At 41.8% G+C, this 21,273-nt stretch overlaps 1 protein-coding gene across 14 annotated transcripts in view; it reads left to right on the forward strand.

Moving 5' to 3' along the window:
• BRSK2 (BR serine/threonine kinase 2) overlaps positions 1-21,273 on the forward strand; it is a 327,520-nt gene that overhangs the window by 160,709 nt on the left and 145,538 nt on the right. For all 14 annotated transcript variants that reach the window (XM_030039921.2, XM_030039925.2, XM_030039923.2 and 11 more), the window contains exon 2: positions 3,975-4,069. In XM_030039921.2, coding sequence (XP_029895781.1) covers positions 3,975-4,069 — 95 coding nt within the window. The remainder of the gene's footprint in view (positions 1-3,974; positions 4,070-21,273) is intronic.

The following is a 21,273-nucleotide window of genomic DNA, read 5'->3' on the forward strand; positions in this document are numbered from 1 at the left end:
CCTTGAATGGCATCTTTCCCTTGTGTCATCTGGGGTTCCTCATGCTCATTGGTTTTCAAATCATGACTTTTAATTATAAATGAAAAGACAATGTTAGCTTACACATCCCCTTGCTTTTCAGCGTTTTCATGTTTTCTTCTTTACTCCCCAACCTGAAATTATAAGGCTAGTTCTGGTGCAGTTCAGTGGCCAAGAACAAAAGCAGCCCAATATTTGCAGCTCAGAGGATGTAACAGCCTATTTGAAAGCCCAGCATGTCACTGCCCACAAGCCCCCAGGAACCACCTATGGATGCAAATCTGAAGTGTGCCTGAAGTGTTTGTGACAGCTATGTGGGTGGTTGGGGGAAACTTGGAAGTGCTTGTTTCCCACAGCATCTTAGATTTTCTGCCAGGACAGACCAGAGTTAACTTTAACAATCATGATGGTTACTTGCCTGCATTTGAGGGGTTAATTACTCATGAAGCTGACAAGTTCAAACTCCATTTGTTGCCTGGCAGACTTGCTTTAAGTCAGGCCAGTGCAAAACATCCTCCTAGCGGCAGCTAGGAGTATTATATGTATTCCTTTGGGGACCACACAGGTACCTGTGCTGTCCTAAACGTATAGATAAGCTTTACAAGTACGTACCTAACTTACTGACATGTTTGTATTAGAGGTTTGCTGTAGATTCGAGGTGCTCATTAACAGCTGCATATACAGGAGAGGAAAAACTAGAAGATCCGCAGCCTCTTTCACAACCCTGTAAACGCACCTTGGACACTTGTTTCTCAGTGGGCATTTCTGCCACTTCCATTTCAATAATAGCTCAGCAGTTTAGTCACATAGTTGCTTCTTATTGTCTCTAAAGGTCTGTCATTGCGCAGGTATATAATACATCTTGAATGATTTATGTTCCGTGTGTCAGTAAAAGGAATTCCTAAGCATCAGAAGCCCACAGGAGTTCAAATCCCCATTACGTCATCTCCGAGTAGTTATACACTGGACTGGAACTACAGGACACGAACAGAAGTCCTGAGTACAAGCCCTTCCTGCCCAAGCTCAATTGGGATTTCCTCGTAGTAGCAGGAAGGCCTTATCCTATAGATGGACTTACTAAGAGGGATTTTTTTTTGGTTAGGCTAGCATGTAAATGTCAAAAGGAAGTGGCTAGGGGAGGGGGGAGGAGGCAAGGCAGAGCGACATGTTTTATTTTTATCCTAAAATTATATTCAGTGAATTTAGTACAGTGAAAAGTGCTATCTTGGACTGTTCAGAGGGTTGTCTTAAAGTTCTGTCTCCACAAAACAGACAGTGGTGACAGTGCATTTTTTTTCTTGATTTTTATAATGCAAATCAGGAGAAGAGGAAGAATGCATTAAATCTCACATGTGTTTTCTCATTCTGTCCTCTGGTACTGTGGTATAAATCAAGAACAACTTATTGAGGTCGATGAAATTAATTCAATATAAAATTGGTGTGATTCAGTATCAGCGTGATTTTTGCAGGGTGTGAAGTGTCTTCTAACAGTTCATTAACTTTTTTATTGGAGTAAACAGAATGGTTTAATCTTAATTTTGGAGTTTCTGTGATAGGTTCGTAGCCAGAATGACAGAGGACACTGTGAAGACTGCGTGTACAGCATGGTGGTGTCCCAGACGTTCACGGTTAAAACCCTTCTATGACTCAGTGACAGGGTGCTTCAGGGAGGACAAAGGAAAAATAGTTTACAGATCAGCCAGGTTCAGTGGGACGGACATCTTGATTTGGGAGCAACAACATCTGAAATCAAACCCTGAAGTGTGAGATACCAGAAGCCTTTATATTTTCTTTTGGGTGAAGGACCCAGTTACAGAGAGCAGTTGTTTGTCACCTTTATTGACCTCTGAAAATAATTGGTCTGCAGCATGTTACAGTACAGCACTGTGCCACAGATCCTGGGAGTCTAGATAGAAAGGACTGAGCTAGAAGTTCTGCCAAGATTTGAAAGTAACTAAGAGCGATGTAAAGAGCAATGTGGTTGTGCTGTAGAGCTGTGATTTGTGCTGGAAGCAGGAAGGAAGCAATCAGCACAGATTGAAACTGTGCACACTTTCAACAAGGTGGTGCCAAGTAACCACTATCCAAACACAGAACAAAGCCAAAGAGAAGAAGCATAAGTAAGGCTGCAGCTGCTATGAACAGTGAACATAGAGCCAGTAGTGCTATGGGTAATATTATAAATCTGTTGAATAGACAAAATTCAGATGTAAGAGTGAGGATTGGCTGGGCATCACAGCATCTTCCCCCAGATGTGCTTCTCAGCCACTTCAGGCAGAGGACAGTCTATTGCTATACACAGTTTCAAATGGATTTGTCAGTGTGCTGCGTTCTTAATTTTTGTGACTTGTTTATGTCATGGCTGAAAGTAAGGATGTCAGCATTTAACCAGATGAGACTGAGAAATTATGTGACTAGAAATATCCAGAACACTTGAGCACGCCATAAAAGAGATGTGACTGGAAGCAAGTTGGGAGTTTATTTCTCAGCATAATAACCAGTGATTAATGGTTCCAAATTTATGATTAACTGTGTAACAAAAAGGTGGACAACTATCTGTGGGAGACTGCTGGAGTCTCTGATGAAACTCCAGTTCACTTCACTGGGGACAGTTTGTAGTAAGGCAATAGTCTATATATTCATCCCTTGATAGGAAGTGTGAAGTCCTGTATTCATTGTTTCACTGGACTGCACATCTGTTGTGTTCAGTTTGCAGATAAAGCAACGTCTTTGGCTTTGTGGCTTGCATCACGCGATGGGGTGAGGATCTTAACTGCAACCCAGCCTAGGAGCTGCAAGCAGAGCTACGCTTTTTCTTGTTATGCACGTCATTGCTCGTAAATGCTCTGCGAAGCCCAGCAGGTCTCAGTGACACCGGGGAAGTGCCATTATACTTCAGTTATAACTGAATCAAACTAAATGGCAATTTGGCATACTGTATGTGGAGTGGGATGGGATCCAGCCTATTGGGTGTTGTGTTGCACGAGCATGTTTGACGAGTAAAAGCTGAATCAAACAAGATCTCACTTGAATAGACCTACAAAGTACAATTTTTCCACATACAAGTTTTCTTAATAATGGCAATAGAGTTGAGAGCTTAGGGACCATCTTAAACTCACTTGTGGGAGGTATCTCTATGTACTTTCAGGCAAGTCAGCAGATTTAGATCAAAATTTTGCAGAAGATAATGCTTCATGTGTGTTACTTACCTCTTTCTTTTAATTCTTGGGGTTTTGTTCCATATTTTGATAGCTCAGGCATCCTGATTCTGTATCGGACATCCATATCCTTTTGCCAATACAATAATTTAACAGCACTTTAAGTTGTTTGAGGACAAGGATATAGTAAATAATAACAAATAAGAAGAACTTAGAATTGCATCAGCATATGTTGATGTTCCTCCATGCCACAACGGCATTCATCACAGTGTTAACTTTATACAGCAGGGTAAATTAAAACAGTAAGGGAAAGCATAATTAAGTACCTTTTTATTATGATCATGAAAGCTTTGGAAGGAGCTAGAAAAACGTAGAGGCCATGTCTACACTGCAGACCTTTGACCATCTAGTTTTGTTGACTTCGGAGCTTTCGCTGATATCAGGCGTTGGCAAAAGCCCTTAGCCTAGTGCGGTTAAATTGGCAGAAGTTTACTTCTTACTGCTAGAATACACTTTGAGTGGTGAGAGCTGGAATACAGTGCTTCAACAAAAATACAGCTTTAATGGCCGAAACTGCAGCAGTGTTAAGGATGTTGGTGGCTTCCCCGCCAAAGGGTCACAATGTGGGCTGCAGGGTCTTCATTACTCACAAGACCTTATCTGGCTGGAGGAGAGACTAGTGGAAATTTGTTTGCATATAAGTTGCCAACTGCTGGGTGGCGTACTAATCGCAAAAATCTCAACGGCGACTCTTTCTAACCAATCCTTCCTTTCTATTTTGCTCTGTTTCTCCTGCAGGGCTTGTGAAGTTGGGGGTTCACTGTGTCACATGTCAGAAGGTCGCGATAAAAATTGTCAACAGAGAGAAGCTCAGCGAGTCGGTGCTAATGAAGGTAATTTTCTAATGGGAGATTTAAAAAAACATTAAGTTCTTGGCTCTGTGTCTTCTGTTCCATGCAAAATTAATATCTTTAATTATGTATAACAAACATCCCTGTCAGTACTAGGATTATGTAGAGCATAATAACAATAATTTAGTTATGGGGGAGGCTAGGGCAGCTGAAATTAAATGGGAGTATGCCCGTGCTTTGTGAACAAAATAAACGGTCAGCTGCAGAGTTGTTGCTTCTCTGGTGGGACTGATGTGTGTTGGGCATCTGACTTCCACCACTGCAGCAGCGCATAATAGTTGCGATGCGTTGCAGACTGAGGTGTGCAAATGTCAGTAGGAAGAGATTTAAGAGAGGCTGGCAAATCTGTTGTTTGAATACTCCTACTGCTTGCTCTGCTGCATGGGTTCATTATGATCTGATGTGCCAAGGTCCGTGACTGTTTAAAGCTGTTGTAGTTCTGTTAACAATCCACAGAGCTGTGCCATTGGAAACCATCAAAGTGTCTGTCCTGATGGTCCCAATGACTGTAGTGTTCAGAAGAGCTTAATTCATTTTTTACCTAGTCTTGTGATATCGGTCTCCTTACGTGAGTGTCATTGACTGATCTTGGAAAACTAAAAATAAAATAAATACATGCGTAGAAGTTTATTCATGTAATTTGGTGACTGGAAAGGCTAAATTCAGCTTGATGGGAGGGAACACAACTACACTGCAATAACAGAATTCCATCAAGCTGTCACCTGCAGATGACGCTAACAGGTCTGCATGCAGCATAGAGCACTTTACTGACGTAAGCACATGGAGCATATATCTTTACACTGCTATTTCTTATATGTACTTCTGTGTCAGCTGTTTTCCAGCACAAGTAAGTATAGCAACCTTACTAGGAGCAGAAAGAAAATGGAGGCTAAAGGAATATGTAGTCAGTGACTGTTACGCATACAGTGAGTTTATTTTTGTCAGAGAAGGATTCTTAAAGTTTATATTCAATTGTAATGTGTTCAGACTTACTGGAATTTCATTGAAGTATTCCCTCTCCTGCAGTGCTGTGGATTCAGTCTTCTAATACAGACCAAAAGTTAGAAAGCAAAATAGGTAAGAAAACTGCAATTTTAAAGGGAGATTCAGCGGATGAATGGAACGCAATGAAAGCAAACAAAGTGTGTAAATGGTAAAATCTGAATGAGACTCTAAACATTTTTAATATTTTCCAGAGTAACATAGTAGGAATATTTTTTAAAAACATGAGCATTTTGTTTCTTGAGACACTGTCTGGTATCTGTATAAAGCATTTTATTTACTTCATTGATTTTCAGAGTAGGAGGAAAATCACTTAGCATAGCAAAGTGATCTCTCTGCTTTAGTTGTGTTGCATTATGTCAGTTGTAGTGTGAAATCTGAGTAGTGAAATGGTGTGTTAGGCCCTTGTTTACACAGCCACATGCTGAAGCGTGCCATGTTTTCTGTAAGATTGTACAGCATCCTTCTCAGGAGGAAACCACGTGCTGTGTCATGATTCTCATTTTCAGACCATTCTTGGTGACATTTTCCCTTTCAAGGATTCTGTTCTCTGTGCTCAGGAGGTTGGAACAACAGATGGGATTGAAGTGGTTTGCCCAGTTCTTGCATAAACTCAGTAACCAGATGTCTTTTCAGGAGTGCCCTGTGTCTGATGGTCACAGACAAGGCCTGAGACTTCTAAGTGAATTTGGAATTGACTACTGTTAGCCAGCTTTATCCAGCCTGGCCAAAGGGGAAAAATGTTTGCAGCTTTTGGCAATCCCAGTGTGACCATTGCAAAGCATCCAGCTGACAGCTTGCTGTGTGGAGTCAACAGCCACAGGGAAATAGCCAACAGTGAAGCCAAGTCGTGGTGGTGTGGTGGCATTCCTACTTTGCAAATCTTCCTAGTAGCTTATCAATTCCAGTGACTCTCTTTGCCAGTGGGCCGTGCAGAACAGTCCCTGGAGCCAAATGATTCAAGACCGCAGCTATTCTCCCAAGCCAGGCCCAGATTGATGGATTTTGCTTTAATCCATCCTTGGACAGAAAAACTGGATCTGACAAATATGCACACCTGCCGCATGAAGCTGTAACACTGCAGTGCTGTGGCCATTTATCTTAGAGCATAAGGAAGAAGTCTGCTCGCAGTCTTTTCAACATCTAAAATGACAGGCACAAGCATATACAGCAGGCTGCTTTCTCTGCCATCATTATTCTATATTGACTCGCTTCTTATAGCCTTCATTTCTCCAGTGTTTTTGCAGTGTTTTATTCTGTATGTTCAGGGAACTGTCCCTTCCTTCTGCAGCTGCTCTTTTTCTGAGCTGTGCAGAACTGAGAGGCATTTGGTAAAGTGCTTTCTAATCATAACATCGTAGTATCGATATTTCTGGAGAGAAAAATTTGGAATTGAAGCAGCTGGTCTCAATTAGCAGAACTGCTGCTATGGAGATGATACACGGCCAGGCACGATGCAGCGCAAGCTGCAGTAAATGTATCATCCAAGCGCTTGCTGCCCTGTCAGAGGACAGGGATGCTCAATGCGCGCGCGAGCCTTTTGCTTTGTCATGCCCTTACTAAACGCAGGCTGGGGAGCAGTGTTCCTTTCCCAGCTCCGGCTTGGGCCTTTTTGGGAGCCTGGTTTGGGGGCAAAGCTACAAATGTAATTTCACAGATGAGAACAGAAGGGTTGGTTCTGTTTTCGCTCCTGCTTTCACACAACTGGTAAAAGCTTCAGCTGGGTTTCTTCAGCCACACTGGGGTAACCCCCACTGATGTGGAGACCTGCCTCCCACGGTACCTCTAGTTTGCTCTAGCACAAATCGGCAGAAAGATTTCAGAAATGAGTGTGTTATAGGGAGCATCTTGAGATTGAAATAGGGTTCATTAATTTCTCTGAATAATTTCTGGATCTCTGAGAGGGAAATTAGGCCCAGAATACAAGAGCTGAATGTGTCTGTAAAGCAGTAAGCTTTTCGGAACAGGCAGGTTCACTATTGATGGTTGCATTTTCAGTACCAGCACAAGCGTTTGGAGTTTATAACTTCAGAATATAAAGCTTAAAGCAAATCTTTCCTTGGATGTGGCAAAAGCTTGTTTGGAAACATTGAGGTGTCTCGTGAGACATACTCAGAAGAGTCGTTTCCTCTTTACCGCCTGACCAGTTAGTTCTCTTCCACTCCCTCCTTCCAAAGAATAAACAACAAAAAAACTACTCTTTTCGTGATCCATCAGACAAAATACTCTTTGGACAGACAGTCCTACTAGAAGCAATGGGAGCAAAAAGGGTGAAGAGCGAGAAGGCCGCAGCTGGCCTTGTAACTAATTACTTGAATACTCAGGCATCCTGAGAAAGCCACAGATGTCCCAGGTTCGATGACTGGAGCCCAGAGCTCCATATGTGTGCTTTGTGTGTGTGCGCCTTTTGTTTCTTCTGAGTGAGTCGTCCAGTGCTGGCCTTGAAGCGAGGCAGGTATTTTCAGGGTGGGGGATGGGAAGAGACACAGTCCCTTCCACGTTTCTCTTGTGGAGCTCGATTGAAACATGAGTGGTGGGTTTCGGGGAGGTTGGTTGGTTGTTTGGTGCCTTGTGGTGCTAATGAGCTCTGCTTCTGAAAATTCTGCAAAGGCATAGTATGTGTTCTTAAGCACGGAGGATCATGCAATGATCACTGTCAGAGGTCACTGATTGCCTGAAAGAATTGAGTGGAGGGATAGGTAGCAGGATCGAGCATCAGCCTCTTGGAACTGCCAAGATAACTTCTGAAAGCATACTTGTAAATAGACACTGCTTTGCATGGTCTTTTCATCATTGCTTGCTTCTTCCTGAGCTTCTATTTCAATAGCTACTTATTTCTTTACTACGTTGTCCTACTTTGAGTCTTTCCTTCCTTCTCCATTTTCTTTCAGTTGTTACTTTGCCTCTTTTTAACTCCTTTCATTCTTCTTTTCTGCCTCATTCTGTGATTTCTTCTTTTTTTGTCTGTCTTTTCCCTTTTTGCCACTGAAAGTCATGTAATAATTGTCATTGTTTTGTTGCAAAAACTGCTGAAATGCAGCATGTCTGGTTGAGGTTCCCATTCTTCAAGGAAAAAGTTTAGAAACTGGGCACAATTCAGAAAGTATCTGAGAGAGCAAGTAAACAATCTGAGCTCATGTTTTATGAGGGACTCAAGGGACTCAATCTACCTAGTTTATTAAAGAGCATGTTAAGACATAACTTAATCATGGTCTGCAAATACTGATAAGGAGGATAGGCATTTGATAACAGAGAATACTACAGACTTGGGGGCAAAAAGCTTATTGGAAACTAATAGTGGTAAGCTATAGGTTGACAGATTAAATGTAGAAATACTAGGCTTATTTGACCACTGGATGAAGTTACTAATTGGAACAAGCCACCAGAAGCTCTGGTGAGATTTTCCCCTGAAAGACTATTGAACTTCATCTTAAGCTGCTGTGTGTTTTTCTAAAACCTAGATCCTAGTTCAGCTTCAGCTGCTGGACTTGCAGCAGGAAGTAGTAGAAGATGGTTTCCTGATCCATGCTATGCATTAGCTCTGACTAGATTAACGCAACAGCCTCTCTGGCTTTAAAATCCATGGAGCTCTGAATTTCTAATCACACCCTTGAAATCTGTAAAAAGTCACTTATCTCTGTCGGGAGCATAAAGAGAGGCGCTTGTGCAAAGTATCTGCAGAAGCAGAAATTTAGGCTCCCCCAAGCAAAGTTAAAGAAGGGAATACTTGAGAGCAGCATCTTTGCTTTGGAATACCTCATTTTCAGACTTTTCAAACAAAAGACTGTGATATTGGCTGACCTAGCTGTCCTCAGCTGTTGACTGGAGGCCTGGTCTACAGTAATCATTACAAGAATATCAGAACAGTGTCAGGGAGAAGCTAAATCTGAGACAGAGACAGAAACAGACTGACTAGTGTAACTTGGTTCACATTCAGCTTTGATCATAACAAGGCCAGCTTCCCTGATATTAGCGAAGCCAAACTCACCAACACCAAACCTGAATTTCACCAAATCAGAATTTTTTCTTAATGTATTCAGTAGTAGCCTAATTGTTTTCCAGCTGCAATATTTAGGAGTTTTACTATTGATTGCAGTGGAAATCGTGTTAAGTTGCTGTTGAATCCTACTGAATACCCCTACCATTGGGTACAAATGAACAAAGAAATGAGACCATATAATTTCACCAGTGAAATATGCTCAGATTAATCTAGGATACCGGCACACAAGATTTTGGAGGTGGTCATATTAAAAATAGCAAATAGAAGGGAAAGTATTTCCATATATTAAACAGAAGTCCCAAAGAAAAGGTTTTAAAGCATTCTTCAAACTTTACAGGACTCCCTGATTAAGAAACACTGGGCTTACTTGTTGGTACTCATCTATTATTCTTCTGATTGATTGGCATATTGCTGCGAGGGGAGAATAACTCAGAGGACCTTGCATTCATGGCAAAAAAAAGATGAAAGGGTAAAGGAAATTAAATCTCCCCAAAACATGTATGTACTCTCTGATACTCGTATTTTTACTTGCTGTTGAACATGCAGGTTGCAATGTACAACTGAGTATGTTCACACTTAAATGGATTGTCCCTTGCACATTCATTGCATGTGCTTGTTAAAAGCACACACTCTCACCCTCTTTGTGGTTAATCTTTAACCTGGAGAATTACCACACCCTTGTCTGCTTTTAGCACTGGAAGAGAGCAGATTAGAAGTGTGAGCGTGTCTGTGCGATTGTTTGACAGTGCGTAGGTGGTGAACAAACTGCAGGAATGATAGGCACTCATCAAAGAACGAGTGCACAAACACACACTCACCCCCTGCCTCTGTGACCCTAGTTCATATTCCAGTAGCAACCCAGTTAGCACAGCACAGTTTCATGTGTGTGAGTCTCTCTTCTGAGTTCAGAGAAAAAAAGTACCTTGCAATATGAAAAACACAGGGAAAATAAAAGGGACTTTTTTTTTCCCCCTGGCTCCCTTCTGCTATAGGGAGTTTGGGAGTAGGGATCTGTTACTGAATGTATAATGCAGAGTGTTTTGTTTTAAACTGGAGCTGGTGGGGAGCATTGAAAGCCTGTTCACTTGTCATCTGTTTGAGCAGTTAAAGAAGTTGGGTAATTGTATTTTCCTTCAGAGAAGAATCACTCTCCACCTCCACTTTCCACTGCACCCACAAGGAACACAGTTTGAGGTATACTTAAAGAAGGAAATTAAACAGGAATCACGAGCACCTGATGTACTTGTCAGAGGAACAAACTTGTCAAGCGTGCAGAGTGCCTTTTGCTTTCTAAAGTTAGTATGATCAATTGAGGCATTTGGGCAAGCTATAAAAATAATTGGCCCTATTTTTTCCACCCTACTTTTAATTCTGCAGACTTGTATTACAGCAGTCTGGCTCAAACCTCTGTTGTACCAAACATGTTCTACCCACAGCCCTGTGTGTGCAAACACATAGACACAGTCTACCGTCCTTGTGCGCTGCCTTGGTCATACAGCAATAAATGTCCCTCATGAGCCCTGGCTGGAGCTAGTTGAAGTCAAGGAATGCTTTTTCCATTCATTTCACTTGATCAGAACCATAATGCCTGGACAGGGAAATAACTGCTCCCAGAGATGAAATGTCTAAATGTGCTCTGCAATCCAGTCCTCATCCACCTGTGAAGCTGCTGTCAATAATTAGCCTGGAAAAACCCTTTCTGTTCAGCTTTCTCTTAAACTGTTTCCACTGTAGTTGCACCATGCTTGAACTTGGGGTGAGGCAGACCATAGTTTGACTTCACATTGCTTTCTCCACCAAAGCTTCTGGGAATTCTCTTCCTTTGCCAAAGCTTAGTTTTATCAAAAGATGCTGATTCACTAAAATGTTTTCTCTGAAATAACTTTGGCTCAGTGAACTCCCAATATATCAAAGACTAGGTTTTTTTTGAACTCTCTCTGGATTTGTGGCAGGCTGTTAGGGAGTTCTGCTTACCATCTCCAAAGCAGAGGCCCTGAAAGCCTTGCCTCTGCAGGGACTCCCACCACCTCTGAGCCCTAGGTTATCAAGCCAAGATGTAGGAAGTCTTGAGACAGGCTCCAAGAGTCCACAGCTGGGGGGCAGGCACAGCATCCCCAGCTAGAAAGATGTGACCCTACAAAGCATTGCTACATGGGGGAGTGGCAGAAAGCACCTGGATCCTCAGCTGTTGTCAGGCTTGATACTCAGTTTCCTGGGAAGGAAAACCAGTAGCAGTTACCCTGAAAGGCAAGGGGAACCCCAGGTGAAGGTTAGCTTCCAGGCTCAGTCTTGTAGAGTTGGGGTATGGAGTGTGAAAATCTTGAGAGTGGCAATCCAGATCTTGTAACCCCTGGTCAGATCCCATAGTATTTCCAGAATTTCCAGCTGGCTGGACACCCAACTGGTCTGGGAACCTGAAGCTTTGGACTCCCCCAGCCTGGGTGGTCTCTGTAGCAGAACCACCTGGAGCTGTAGTTCCTGTTAACTCCAGATGTGAACCATGGGTCTGGTGAGATTGGGTTTTTCAATCTGGAGCTACAGGCTCTTTGGTGCATTCAGAACTTTACTTTTTTTTTCCTGACTCACTGAAGGTTGATGAAAAATGCTAAAAAGCATTGGATTTTGATCTGACTTAGGCTAAAACCTCTTTTAAGTGACTTTTTCTACCAGCACTTCAACCAGCTCTGTTCTGTGGTTAATTAATCAGTCCAAAGAGGTGCATATGGGAATATATACCTGGGAATATGTATAAGATGAAACCTATCCCAGTCTGCAGAGAGTAGAGGATGCCACAGGAGAGTGGGTTCTGGTTAAACTATAGGTAGAATTGGCCACATTTACAGATAGGAAATGCATTTTAGATTATGGATAAAATCACTTCCCAAATCTTCTAAACAAAAAAGGAGTTGGGGGGACATGTTTTCTGACCTGAACTGCAAAGAGATTTTTAAGTTATACAGCTCCTTATAAAAAATAATTTTCTTTGCTCACACAATTTCTTCCTGGACTGAGAGCAGAACGCAGAGTGAAACTCAGATGCAATCAGCAGTGTGAATGCAATATTGACCAAACCATTTGAAACCTGTATCTATAAGCACCAGTGCAACAGTATAGGATTTTTTAAATCGGTCCTCACCCCACCGCACATGCTGGAATTGAATGAGTGTGCATTGTGCCAGGATGTATTCTGTTTTTTTTAGAGACTATTATATCCTGTTTTCATGATTCTGCCATGCCAGTGTTTGCTCAGTGTCATTGCAAAAGCTTGTAAACAGTTTAGGAGGAGAAAGATGCTGGGATCTCAGCGCTGCAACACAGCAGCATGTGCTTTGCAGGGTGATTTCATTAAGGACCAAGGGTAACTTGGCAAGTGTGGTTGGGGTTGTTGTATATTTTCTTTTCTATCTTAAACCCTTTTTTTCTGGGTTGCAGATGAAAAGAATTCTGACTTCATTTTACATTGGTTTGTATTTCACATTGCAGAATCTTGTCTGGAAACCTTTTAATTCTTTTTCCTTTGCTCCTGGAAAGAGAACCAGCATTACATCAGAAGAGCTCTAGCAGCAACTGGACATCAATGCTTAAGTAGATTGACTGAGACCAGAATTGTCTCGGGTGTTTGACCTTGCATCTATCATGTAGAATAAGCACCATAAACATCAATATACTGATCCATCCCAATTAAGGGATGTAGTCCATCCCTGTATATAGCAGGCAAGCCATTTGAGCAAAGACTTTGTTCAAAGATTATCTTAAATTTTTGCTTAAACAACTGGGTGGTGCCTTGTATACCAGTAGTACCTTTCTGTTAAGAAGAATTTCTTAGCCCCGTACAGCTTATGAATTTCCCAGCTCAGACAAAATGTGTCACCTAATAGATATTTAACTAGTACAGCTGAGAGCCAAGGACTGGCATTGCGTTTCAGTTAGGAGATGCAGGCTCTTTTTGTTTGTTTTGCATTCTTCTATCCAACACGAACATTTTGCTGATCGTTTGTTAAGTGTAAACCAGGCCTCAGTCAGTCTATCCCTGCAGTTTGCGTTATTAAATAGTTGGCACAAATTTAGGAAAAGTCTGGGAAGGCTCAATCCCAGTGCAATTAACTGTTAGTTCCAGAGCTATCAGATGGAGCTGGATACAATATGCCATGGGTTTGCTTTGCTACTGTTAGAGCTTGTTGTTACCTCTAGTGGTAACTTTTTAGGTGTTTGGGCATTTTCTCTTTTACCAGGTACTATCTTTGAACTCGCTGCCTTGCCTCCTGGCATCCTGAGGTGCCGAATCCACGGTTAGCATGTATTTAATATGCTGGTCTGTTCATGAAGAGGACTCCCATAGCAGTAAACCATTGCTTGCATTCCCCTGCTGTCCTCCCATGGATGCACACACCACACATAGAGGAGACTCCAGAGTTTTAGTTCAAAATGGTGTTTCTTGTCCAACTCCAAGAGAATCTTCCAGGTGCGCTAATACTAAGAGAGCTCAAGCCCATGCTGTAGTGGTCCAGCTACCAAGCAGTGAAAAAATTGCAGTCATGGCATGGTTGATTTTACTCTTGTGTGGGAGAAGCAATCACTGCTTTGTCAGAACACCTGGTATTCTTGAACCTTGTGGTGTAATATAATATGGTATGCTCTCCAGCTGTATGGGGAGGCAGCAACAATGGCTTTGTGCTGTGAGGGATAATGGAGATGTTACCTTAATTCTCTACAAACACAGGGAAGGAGAGATTGAGTTTAATCTTGGACTTCTGCATCTGTTGCAGTCTCTCAGCATGTAACAATTGCTCAGCAACATCTCTGTTATGTTATCACACATTGCCCGTGGTGGAAGTAGGGACTTTTGAAAGTGTCAAGAAATTCTGGGGTGCAGGCTGGCTTTTTCAAGAATGCTTGATGAAAACTTAGGCAACAAAATCATTGTCCATTATGGAAATTTGGGACTGATGCTCCAGATTATGCTAAAATTAACACATTCAAGCTCTTGTTTTAGAACATGTTGGTAAGGCATGGTGAACAGCTGTCAACACTGTAGAAGATGGATCTGGCCTAAGATACATGATCAGTTGTTCCTGTTCCTGGCATATACCACAGGCAGAAACATTCTTATATTGCTTGCAGGTCTCACAAGTAGTACCTCCTCTTCTGTACACTCAGTAGAAAAGTGGTAAGGAAAAGTCACTGGTGTAAGGTGTAACACAACAGAGTGCAGCTCTGTAGTTTTTTCTACTTTTAGGTTTCCTGTTGCTCCAGGAGACAGAAACATTATCATCTGTATCTCACAGATGCAGGCTTAACTACAGGAAATAAATAATAGCAACATGTATAAACAAGACAGCAACACCTAGTTTCATCTCCAGTCTGTTCTTAAGGAATGCTCCTGTCTTTTAATGAGGTATGTATTTTAGCTTATTCCTCCAGTTCCTAATAGCTTGTTGTACCCTTCTGTACAGCTCTATATAACTAAGTAACCAAGGCTAGAAGATCTAAAATGAAGAGGAGTAACCAGAATATGCAAAACCTATCATAGGAGATGGGGATTATGTTACTAGTTTTCTCCATTGTACCTGAAGCAGATGTGCAACAGTTGTGATACACACACATAGTTGTCCTATCAGAATTGCTATTAGATTACATTTTAGGGTGTTCTGGAAGTCCGGCCACATTGTCTGTCAGAAACCTGTTACCATGGATCCTTGTAATAGTCTGGAATTCACTATTGCTTCATGGGCAAAAATCTGGTGTGCATGTCTAGATTCACGTGTGTGGAGATGGTCCAGCAGAAAGAATGTGCTTTCAGTAGAGGCAGAATGATTTCCCCCAGCTGTGAAATACTTTAGCATAAAGTTATATTTTAGAGATTTTTCTTCTTATATTTCCTTCCTAATACCCTGAAATAAATCCCCTCAGTCTAATGTTCTTATCGCTTTTCTTTGATGAATTTCCTCTCTTCACTCCTGCTCCCTCAGCTGTCCCTGAATTTTCTTCCTAAATCCCTTCTGTCCTTTGCTAACCTCTTGTTGGCCCGCACGGTCCACTGCAGCACTTTCAAAGCAGAAAGGACACACAAAGTAAGAGAGTGCATATTATCCTCTAGGTATTACGGATTCATTTTATCCTCATTTCCACCTCTTAAATCAATCCCTGATTTATCGAATCCAGAAAATAATAACATTTACTTGAGAACAAATGTGTAAGATCATTGGACACAGGACAGAGTGGCACACAGCTGTTCTCACAGTCATCTGGGGTTGTGTTTTCACTAGTTTTTCATATAGGGGTTTAAGTTGTGAGTTTAGCAGCCACTGAGGAACTTGGATTAGGGAGTAGTCTTGTGGGGATACCTAAGAGTACCAAACCCCTTCAGGGCAGCAGTGCAGTGCAAATTGTAGATTTGATTGCTCTGTAGTACCAGAGTATCCCCAATATAAGAGACAAGGCATCTGGGCCCTGCCCAGTGGCCTAGCAGAATAAAAAGATGTATTTCACACGGACTGACATGAAAGTCCAGCAACAGGTAGAAACATATCTAAATACTGCCCATAACAGTAAAAAAACCCTCAGAGATCTGTTAACCTTAAACCCTTCATTTTTGAGAGAAAAGGTGCCCTTGCCCTCCTGCATGGCTGAGCAAGGCCGATAGTGGTGAGAACACAGCTGAAAACTGCTTTACTTAGTATTGAAGAGAGAGCGGTACCAATTACCAGCAACTGAGGACGTGGTAACTGCTCAGTGCTGGGTAACAGCCACTTGCTTGTGTACCAAGAGGGCATATAGTTTACTGAGCCATCCTGCCACCTGGCAACCTGTCACCCATTTTTTGGCAGATACCAATGATTCAGTGTCCTGTATCTGTTTGGCTGCAGATGCATCACAATACAAATTGAACCAGCGTTCACATTCTCATATGTCAAGACTGGAGCTGTTGACATACTGCTTGCGGAAGAGAGGAGATATCAAGGATGGAGAAATCTAAGATAGCCAAATTGTTACAGGGTACAGGAGTGAAATATTGGACAAAGGTGCAGAATCATAGAAATAAGGGTTGGAAGGGACCTGTGAGGCTTTATGTAGTCCATCCTCCCAATCAAACAAGGACTGCTGTTGACATGGGTCAGCCATGGCTTTGTCTAGCTTGGGATTGAGATTCATCAGCCTCTCTGGACAGCCTGTTCCAGTGCTACGTTACACTCCTAGTGATCTAGTTCATCCCTAATGTCTAACCTGAACCCCCATGCAGACATGAGGAGAGAGATTGGCCGGCTATCATGGCTACTGCGTTCAGTAATGAATAAACTTGTGTCAGTCATCAAATAAAGACTTAGAACAATTAAAAAAAACCTATAGGAGTTAGAAGAAAAACTTAATGCCTCGGAGAACTGTGGAGACGCTACTGAATGCTGCAGCCTCATGGTAGAAACAACCGATCAGTGAAATTAAGAGCCATGTCAGGAAAATTTAGTATGAAAAGGGACAGCATAAACAAAATTGATGAGTAGAACTGAGAATCAACAGACTAGCGTACAAAGAATGAAGGTCTCAGCAGGGGAAAATAACCATTACAGCAGTAGCATGAAGAGGGTTTAGGACTCCGGTTCAAAGGCTGCTTTACTGAGGGGACTCTGAGGCTTAAGCAGCCTAAAGGAACTCATGGTAATGATCGCATCTCATTTGTGGTTTGAATACCAACAAGAGAGCAACCACATTAGCAGGCAAAGGACAAATGCTTTCTTAGAGCCTGCCTGGAGTCTTGAGAGGAGGTCTCAGTGATCTCCAGCAGGCAACACTGGAAGTGGGATCATAAATGCACTGGGCTGGAATAAAGGACGTGATTACTGAATTTCTGTGATTTACATGTGAGATATAAATCAAATTTTAAATATAGATAAAGTTCCATAACTATAGTTTGAGGAACAACTAGCAGATGATAGATGAAATAATGAACATATTGACATACCTTCACTGCACTTCTAAAGAGGTCTTAGCTATTTCTGACTCTTTCATTTCTCACTCCCTCAAATTGATGGTTCTCACCAATTAATGGCTTGACCTCCATCCTCTGATATCATCTCTCCAGCTGTCCCTTTCATTACAGTTTCTATTTCTCTTCCACTTCTTTTCCAGGTGCGGATCCAGTTAGAGATGCTTGGTTTCTCTCCCCTTATTTTTACACATCTTTTGAAGAGCAATATCATTCGTATCATACTTAATTTCTTCCTCTCTGTTGCTATAACTGTCTGCTACTACTGCAAATATATTTTTCTTCTCCTGTTTTGATTCTGGGTCCTCTGTGTACCTCTCTTCAGACTACCCCATAGCCGTCCTTCTTTACAGCTACTGTAGTTACAACCCCTCTGGTAGTTCTGTATCGTCAGACCTCAGTTCAACCTTTAGCTGTGGTCTACTAATACCCATATGCCTTAAGAGCTGTTCATTTACCTTTTTTTTCAAAAGCTTATGGAACTTAAACAAAACTAGGGTCTATTTTGTGTGCATTCTTAACCTGAAATAAGATGCCACAAATCCTGCCATCATGTCTAATGGTCTGATACCAGCTCTGTGACCTTCAGTATGACTGAATACAGAATTTAACACGGCCTGATTTAAAGAAAATGCTGTTAATAGCCAATCAGAGTGATCAGCTCCCTTATTTGTCTATGGAGATATGAATTATTAAAGTTACAGTGTTTCAACCAGTGTATATCAACAGTTTAAGCATTATTCTTACGATCAGGACTATGAATACCTAGACCTGCAGCACACGGGAGAAGTGAGATATCTGAGCAAAACTGAAGAATTCAGGGCCTGACAACAAGGTTATGTCTTGATAGATTTAATGCATATATAGATGTTTAGACATCCTAAGGTTAAAGCCTATACTTAAACCCTATAGAAATTAAGAATGTGTTTCAGGGTTTTATGGGCCAGGCAAATTCCTGAGAATATGTTTTAATGAATTAGTTTTGGTTATGAGATTCAGGAAGTTAATGATGTAGTAGTTGAAAGATCAAGTTTGCTCCCATATGCATCAGAATATATTGATGCTGGATGGGAATTTTTTAATTGATTTAGTAGACAATATAGAACAGGTATTTGTTGCCTGGTGAGTAAGTGGCATATGATGTAATTCTGTTAACTGTCATGGAAATAACTTTCATTCATTTTCAAGCAAGGCTTCTGGGGCTCAGAATGTGTATAAAACATACTGGCCTAAGCTCAGAGTTATCATAAGAGGATTCTACTCCTGTTGGATTCAGCAGAACTGCAGCTATTTTCTACAGGGCTGAATTTGGCCCTGGAGTTTTATTTATGCTGTGTCATCCCTGAGATAAAGCTCAGAGGCTCCCTGATCCTCTTGCTATGAGAAATAATTTTTACTCACCCATAGGCACTTTTGCTCCACCCATTATGTGCATTTTCCAAGCCATAACCACCTCCTTCTGAAACAGATGATTTTATTTTTGTTCATTTTATTTTTAAGTGATTTCCTGGGGATGGGGGGATTTCTGTGCATGCAGAACAACTGTTAAACTGAATCCTCATTACAGTAACATCAAGTGGCTGGTTTAAACTGCTGACCACCCATCTGAGTCATTATGCTAAATTTTCTTTGCTTCTGGGCACCTCCCTCTCTGTGCGTGCCATAGTGATGTGAGAAGAAAGACATAGGCTTCTGTGGGATCTTGACGTCTCACCCAAAGCACCAAAGGGCATGGACTGCATGGGTTTGTAAGTTAGTCTCTTCCCATAGACTTGAATTCACCCGATGGGTCTGCTGTCACAAAAATATACAGATAAGAAAACCAGAGTAGAACTGGAATAAGTTTTAATCAGTTCTTTGTAAATGTGTACGTATACTTCAGAACTTATGCCTTTGAAAAAGCTGTACGCAGGTAACATGGACAGTACTTTGACTCCCAAAATATACTGCAGTATAAAACATACCCAGCATATTATACCTGATGCTGTCTATATAGCTTCAGTTCCTGTGGAGGAGGTGGCTGCCTTCTGAAAAGCAAACTTTGGAGACGGCAAAGATCACATTATTTTATCAGAGGGGCTGTTGTCCTTCAGCCGTCCACAGCTACAAAACCTAAGGCGGCGGGTTCTTCCCCTCTTCGCATAGGAACCCTCCTTTAATTCCTCTTCACTGTTACACACATCCCGATAAGTCTAGCACTTGCTTTGGGATGTCTACTGGCCATCTGCTACGAGGGACGGGTAAATATATGCACACAATGCTTTCGTCACTGCTGTGTTATTTTGGTTTTTATTAGGTACAAAATCTGAAAGGACACTACACAGGTACAGACCTACCAACTCCTGAACATATTAGGCAACAGTGTTAGCAGATTCCCAGCACTTCCAGGGAATTAGCTCCACAGAATAGGTTAGCTGAAAAGTATATTTATCTTCAAATGATAACTAGAAACCCTAAGGGAAAACAGACTTTGTGGCAGCTGTTTTTCTCCCCTTGACTTCTCTGTTTTCACTTCATACTCTAACTCTCTCTTGCCCTCAATTAACCAGTTCTTGATACCTGCCTGACTTTGCAGAATCAACCACTTAATCATAGGCAAAGGCTAAACTTTCTTCTTTCCGGAACAGTTTAGCCTCTGAACCTTATGCTCTGTGTGTCTTTCTCTTCCCATGCTTTTGCATTTCCCCAGTCCTGCAGTCAAACTTGTCTTAAGTATCTGCAAGTGCACTGCATTTATTTTCTTTATTATTCCCTCTGATGATGAATTAGCATGAGTGGAAAATGGGACCAGTTTTCTGTTTGCATGTTAGAACTCCTATGCTGCAGCATTATAAACTATTTGTTACTTCAGAGAACTTGGAGCTGCTGGTGGGAAGAGCATATGTGTTTCAGGTTTGAAGCAGGATGAGAGTGCTTTTTGCCTTGATTTTGGAGAGCAAGATGCCAGGCTAGTTGAAATGGCTTTGTTACAGTATTCGTATCTCCATGAGAAACAGGAAGAATCTGCTCCCTGTCTCACCCCGTGCTCTGGTTATAGTCTGATAGCACATCCACAGCTAATTTCCATGATTTTCCTTTTCATTCTCCTTCCGTTACAAGATGAACAAATTATAGACTTAATCGGGAGACTGTTTCATCCTTTTCTGCTAGCCTTACTCTTTTTTGGTGCAAATAACAGATCAGACTTTCCAAGTAGTTCTTCATGTCACAACAATGTCAGAAATACTGTGAGTGACTAATTGGGCTACCAGAAGCCTTTTTTTCTTCTTGGGCTCCATGTAGCAGTCCCATCTCAGCTAAGACTCCTAGTGTTGTGGAAAACTATGCTCTTCCAAGGTTTCATTACCATTCATTTACCTGTAGTGAATTTTCTTTAATTTGGTGCTTTCCCTTCTCATTTACTAACCTCAGACTGGTTCCTTCTTCCATTCTGTTGTATACCAGGCTCTGTTTCTGCAGGGTGTTAAGTAGCTTGGGAAGTCTCTGCTGTGGATGTTTTCAGCTGAAGCCAGTCGACAGCTGAGTAACTGCCGGTTGTGTAACTCGCAGTCTGGCCCAATATATCTTCTCATAGGAAAACTAACCAAAGCAGATGCCAAAAACAGGTGGTTCATTTTTTAGCTGCAGAGCTTCCGACTGTCTACAGCTACGCTTTATGTTATCGTAGGACAGTATTTTCTGTTTCGGTGGAGTCCTGAGCTCAAGCTGGAGGAGTGGTACCCTAGACTGCTGTGAGATATCAGCCCAGCACTTTGGAGACCTTGAAGCTCTTACCTCTCAGATACCTTCTGCCTTTTTACTGATCCTGAAACATGCTGAGATGGGACTTCAGGAGTTTCAGCCAGAATCGTGTGGATACGTGGGCAGTATCCACAGTATTAAGGACTGTTCTCATGCTCTTCTAGCATTTTGATAAAGCTCTTGCAATAAGGAGCCAGCAAAGAGTTAGCCTGGTGAAAGTAAACTATAACCAGTGCTGCCTTTTCCTCCTTTTCTATGCTGGCGTTGGGTTATGTGCTTTCCTATCCTCAGTTGCTTTGAGGTCTTAAAAGCTAGAGTAAGTGTGCTTGGCTGAAATGAGAAGAGTAGGCTTGGTGCTGATGTATAGCGATTCATCAAAGCAGAGCAATGACCAGCTTTCCCATTCCAATTCTCCTGTTGTTTATGAATTTCAGACACAGGGCTCAGTAAAGCTCTTATTTA

The sequence above is a fragment of the Aquila chrysaetos genome, chromosome 16 (assembly GCF_900496995.4).
Source record: "Aquila chrysaetos chrysaetos chromosome 16, bAquChr1.4, whole genome shotgun sequence".
NCBI classification, from domain to species: domain Eukaryota; kingdom Metazoa; phylum Chordata; class Aves; order Accipitriformes; family Accipitridae; genus Aquila; species Aquila chrysaetos.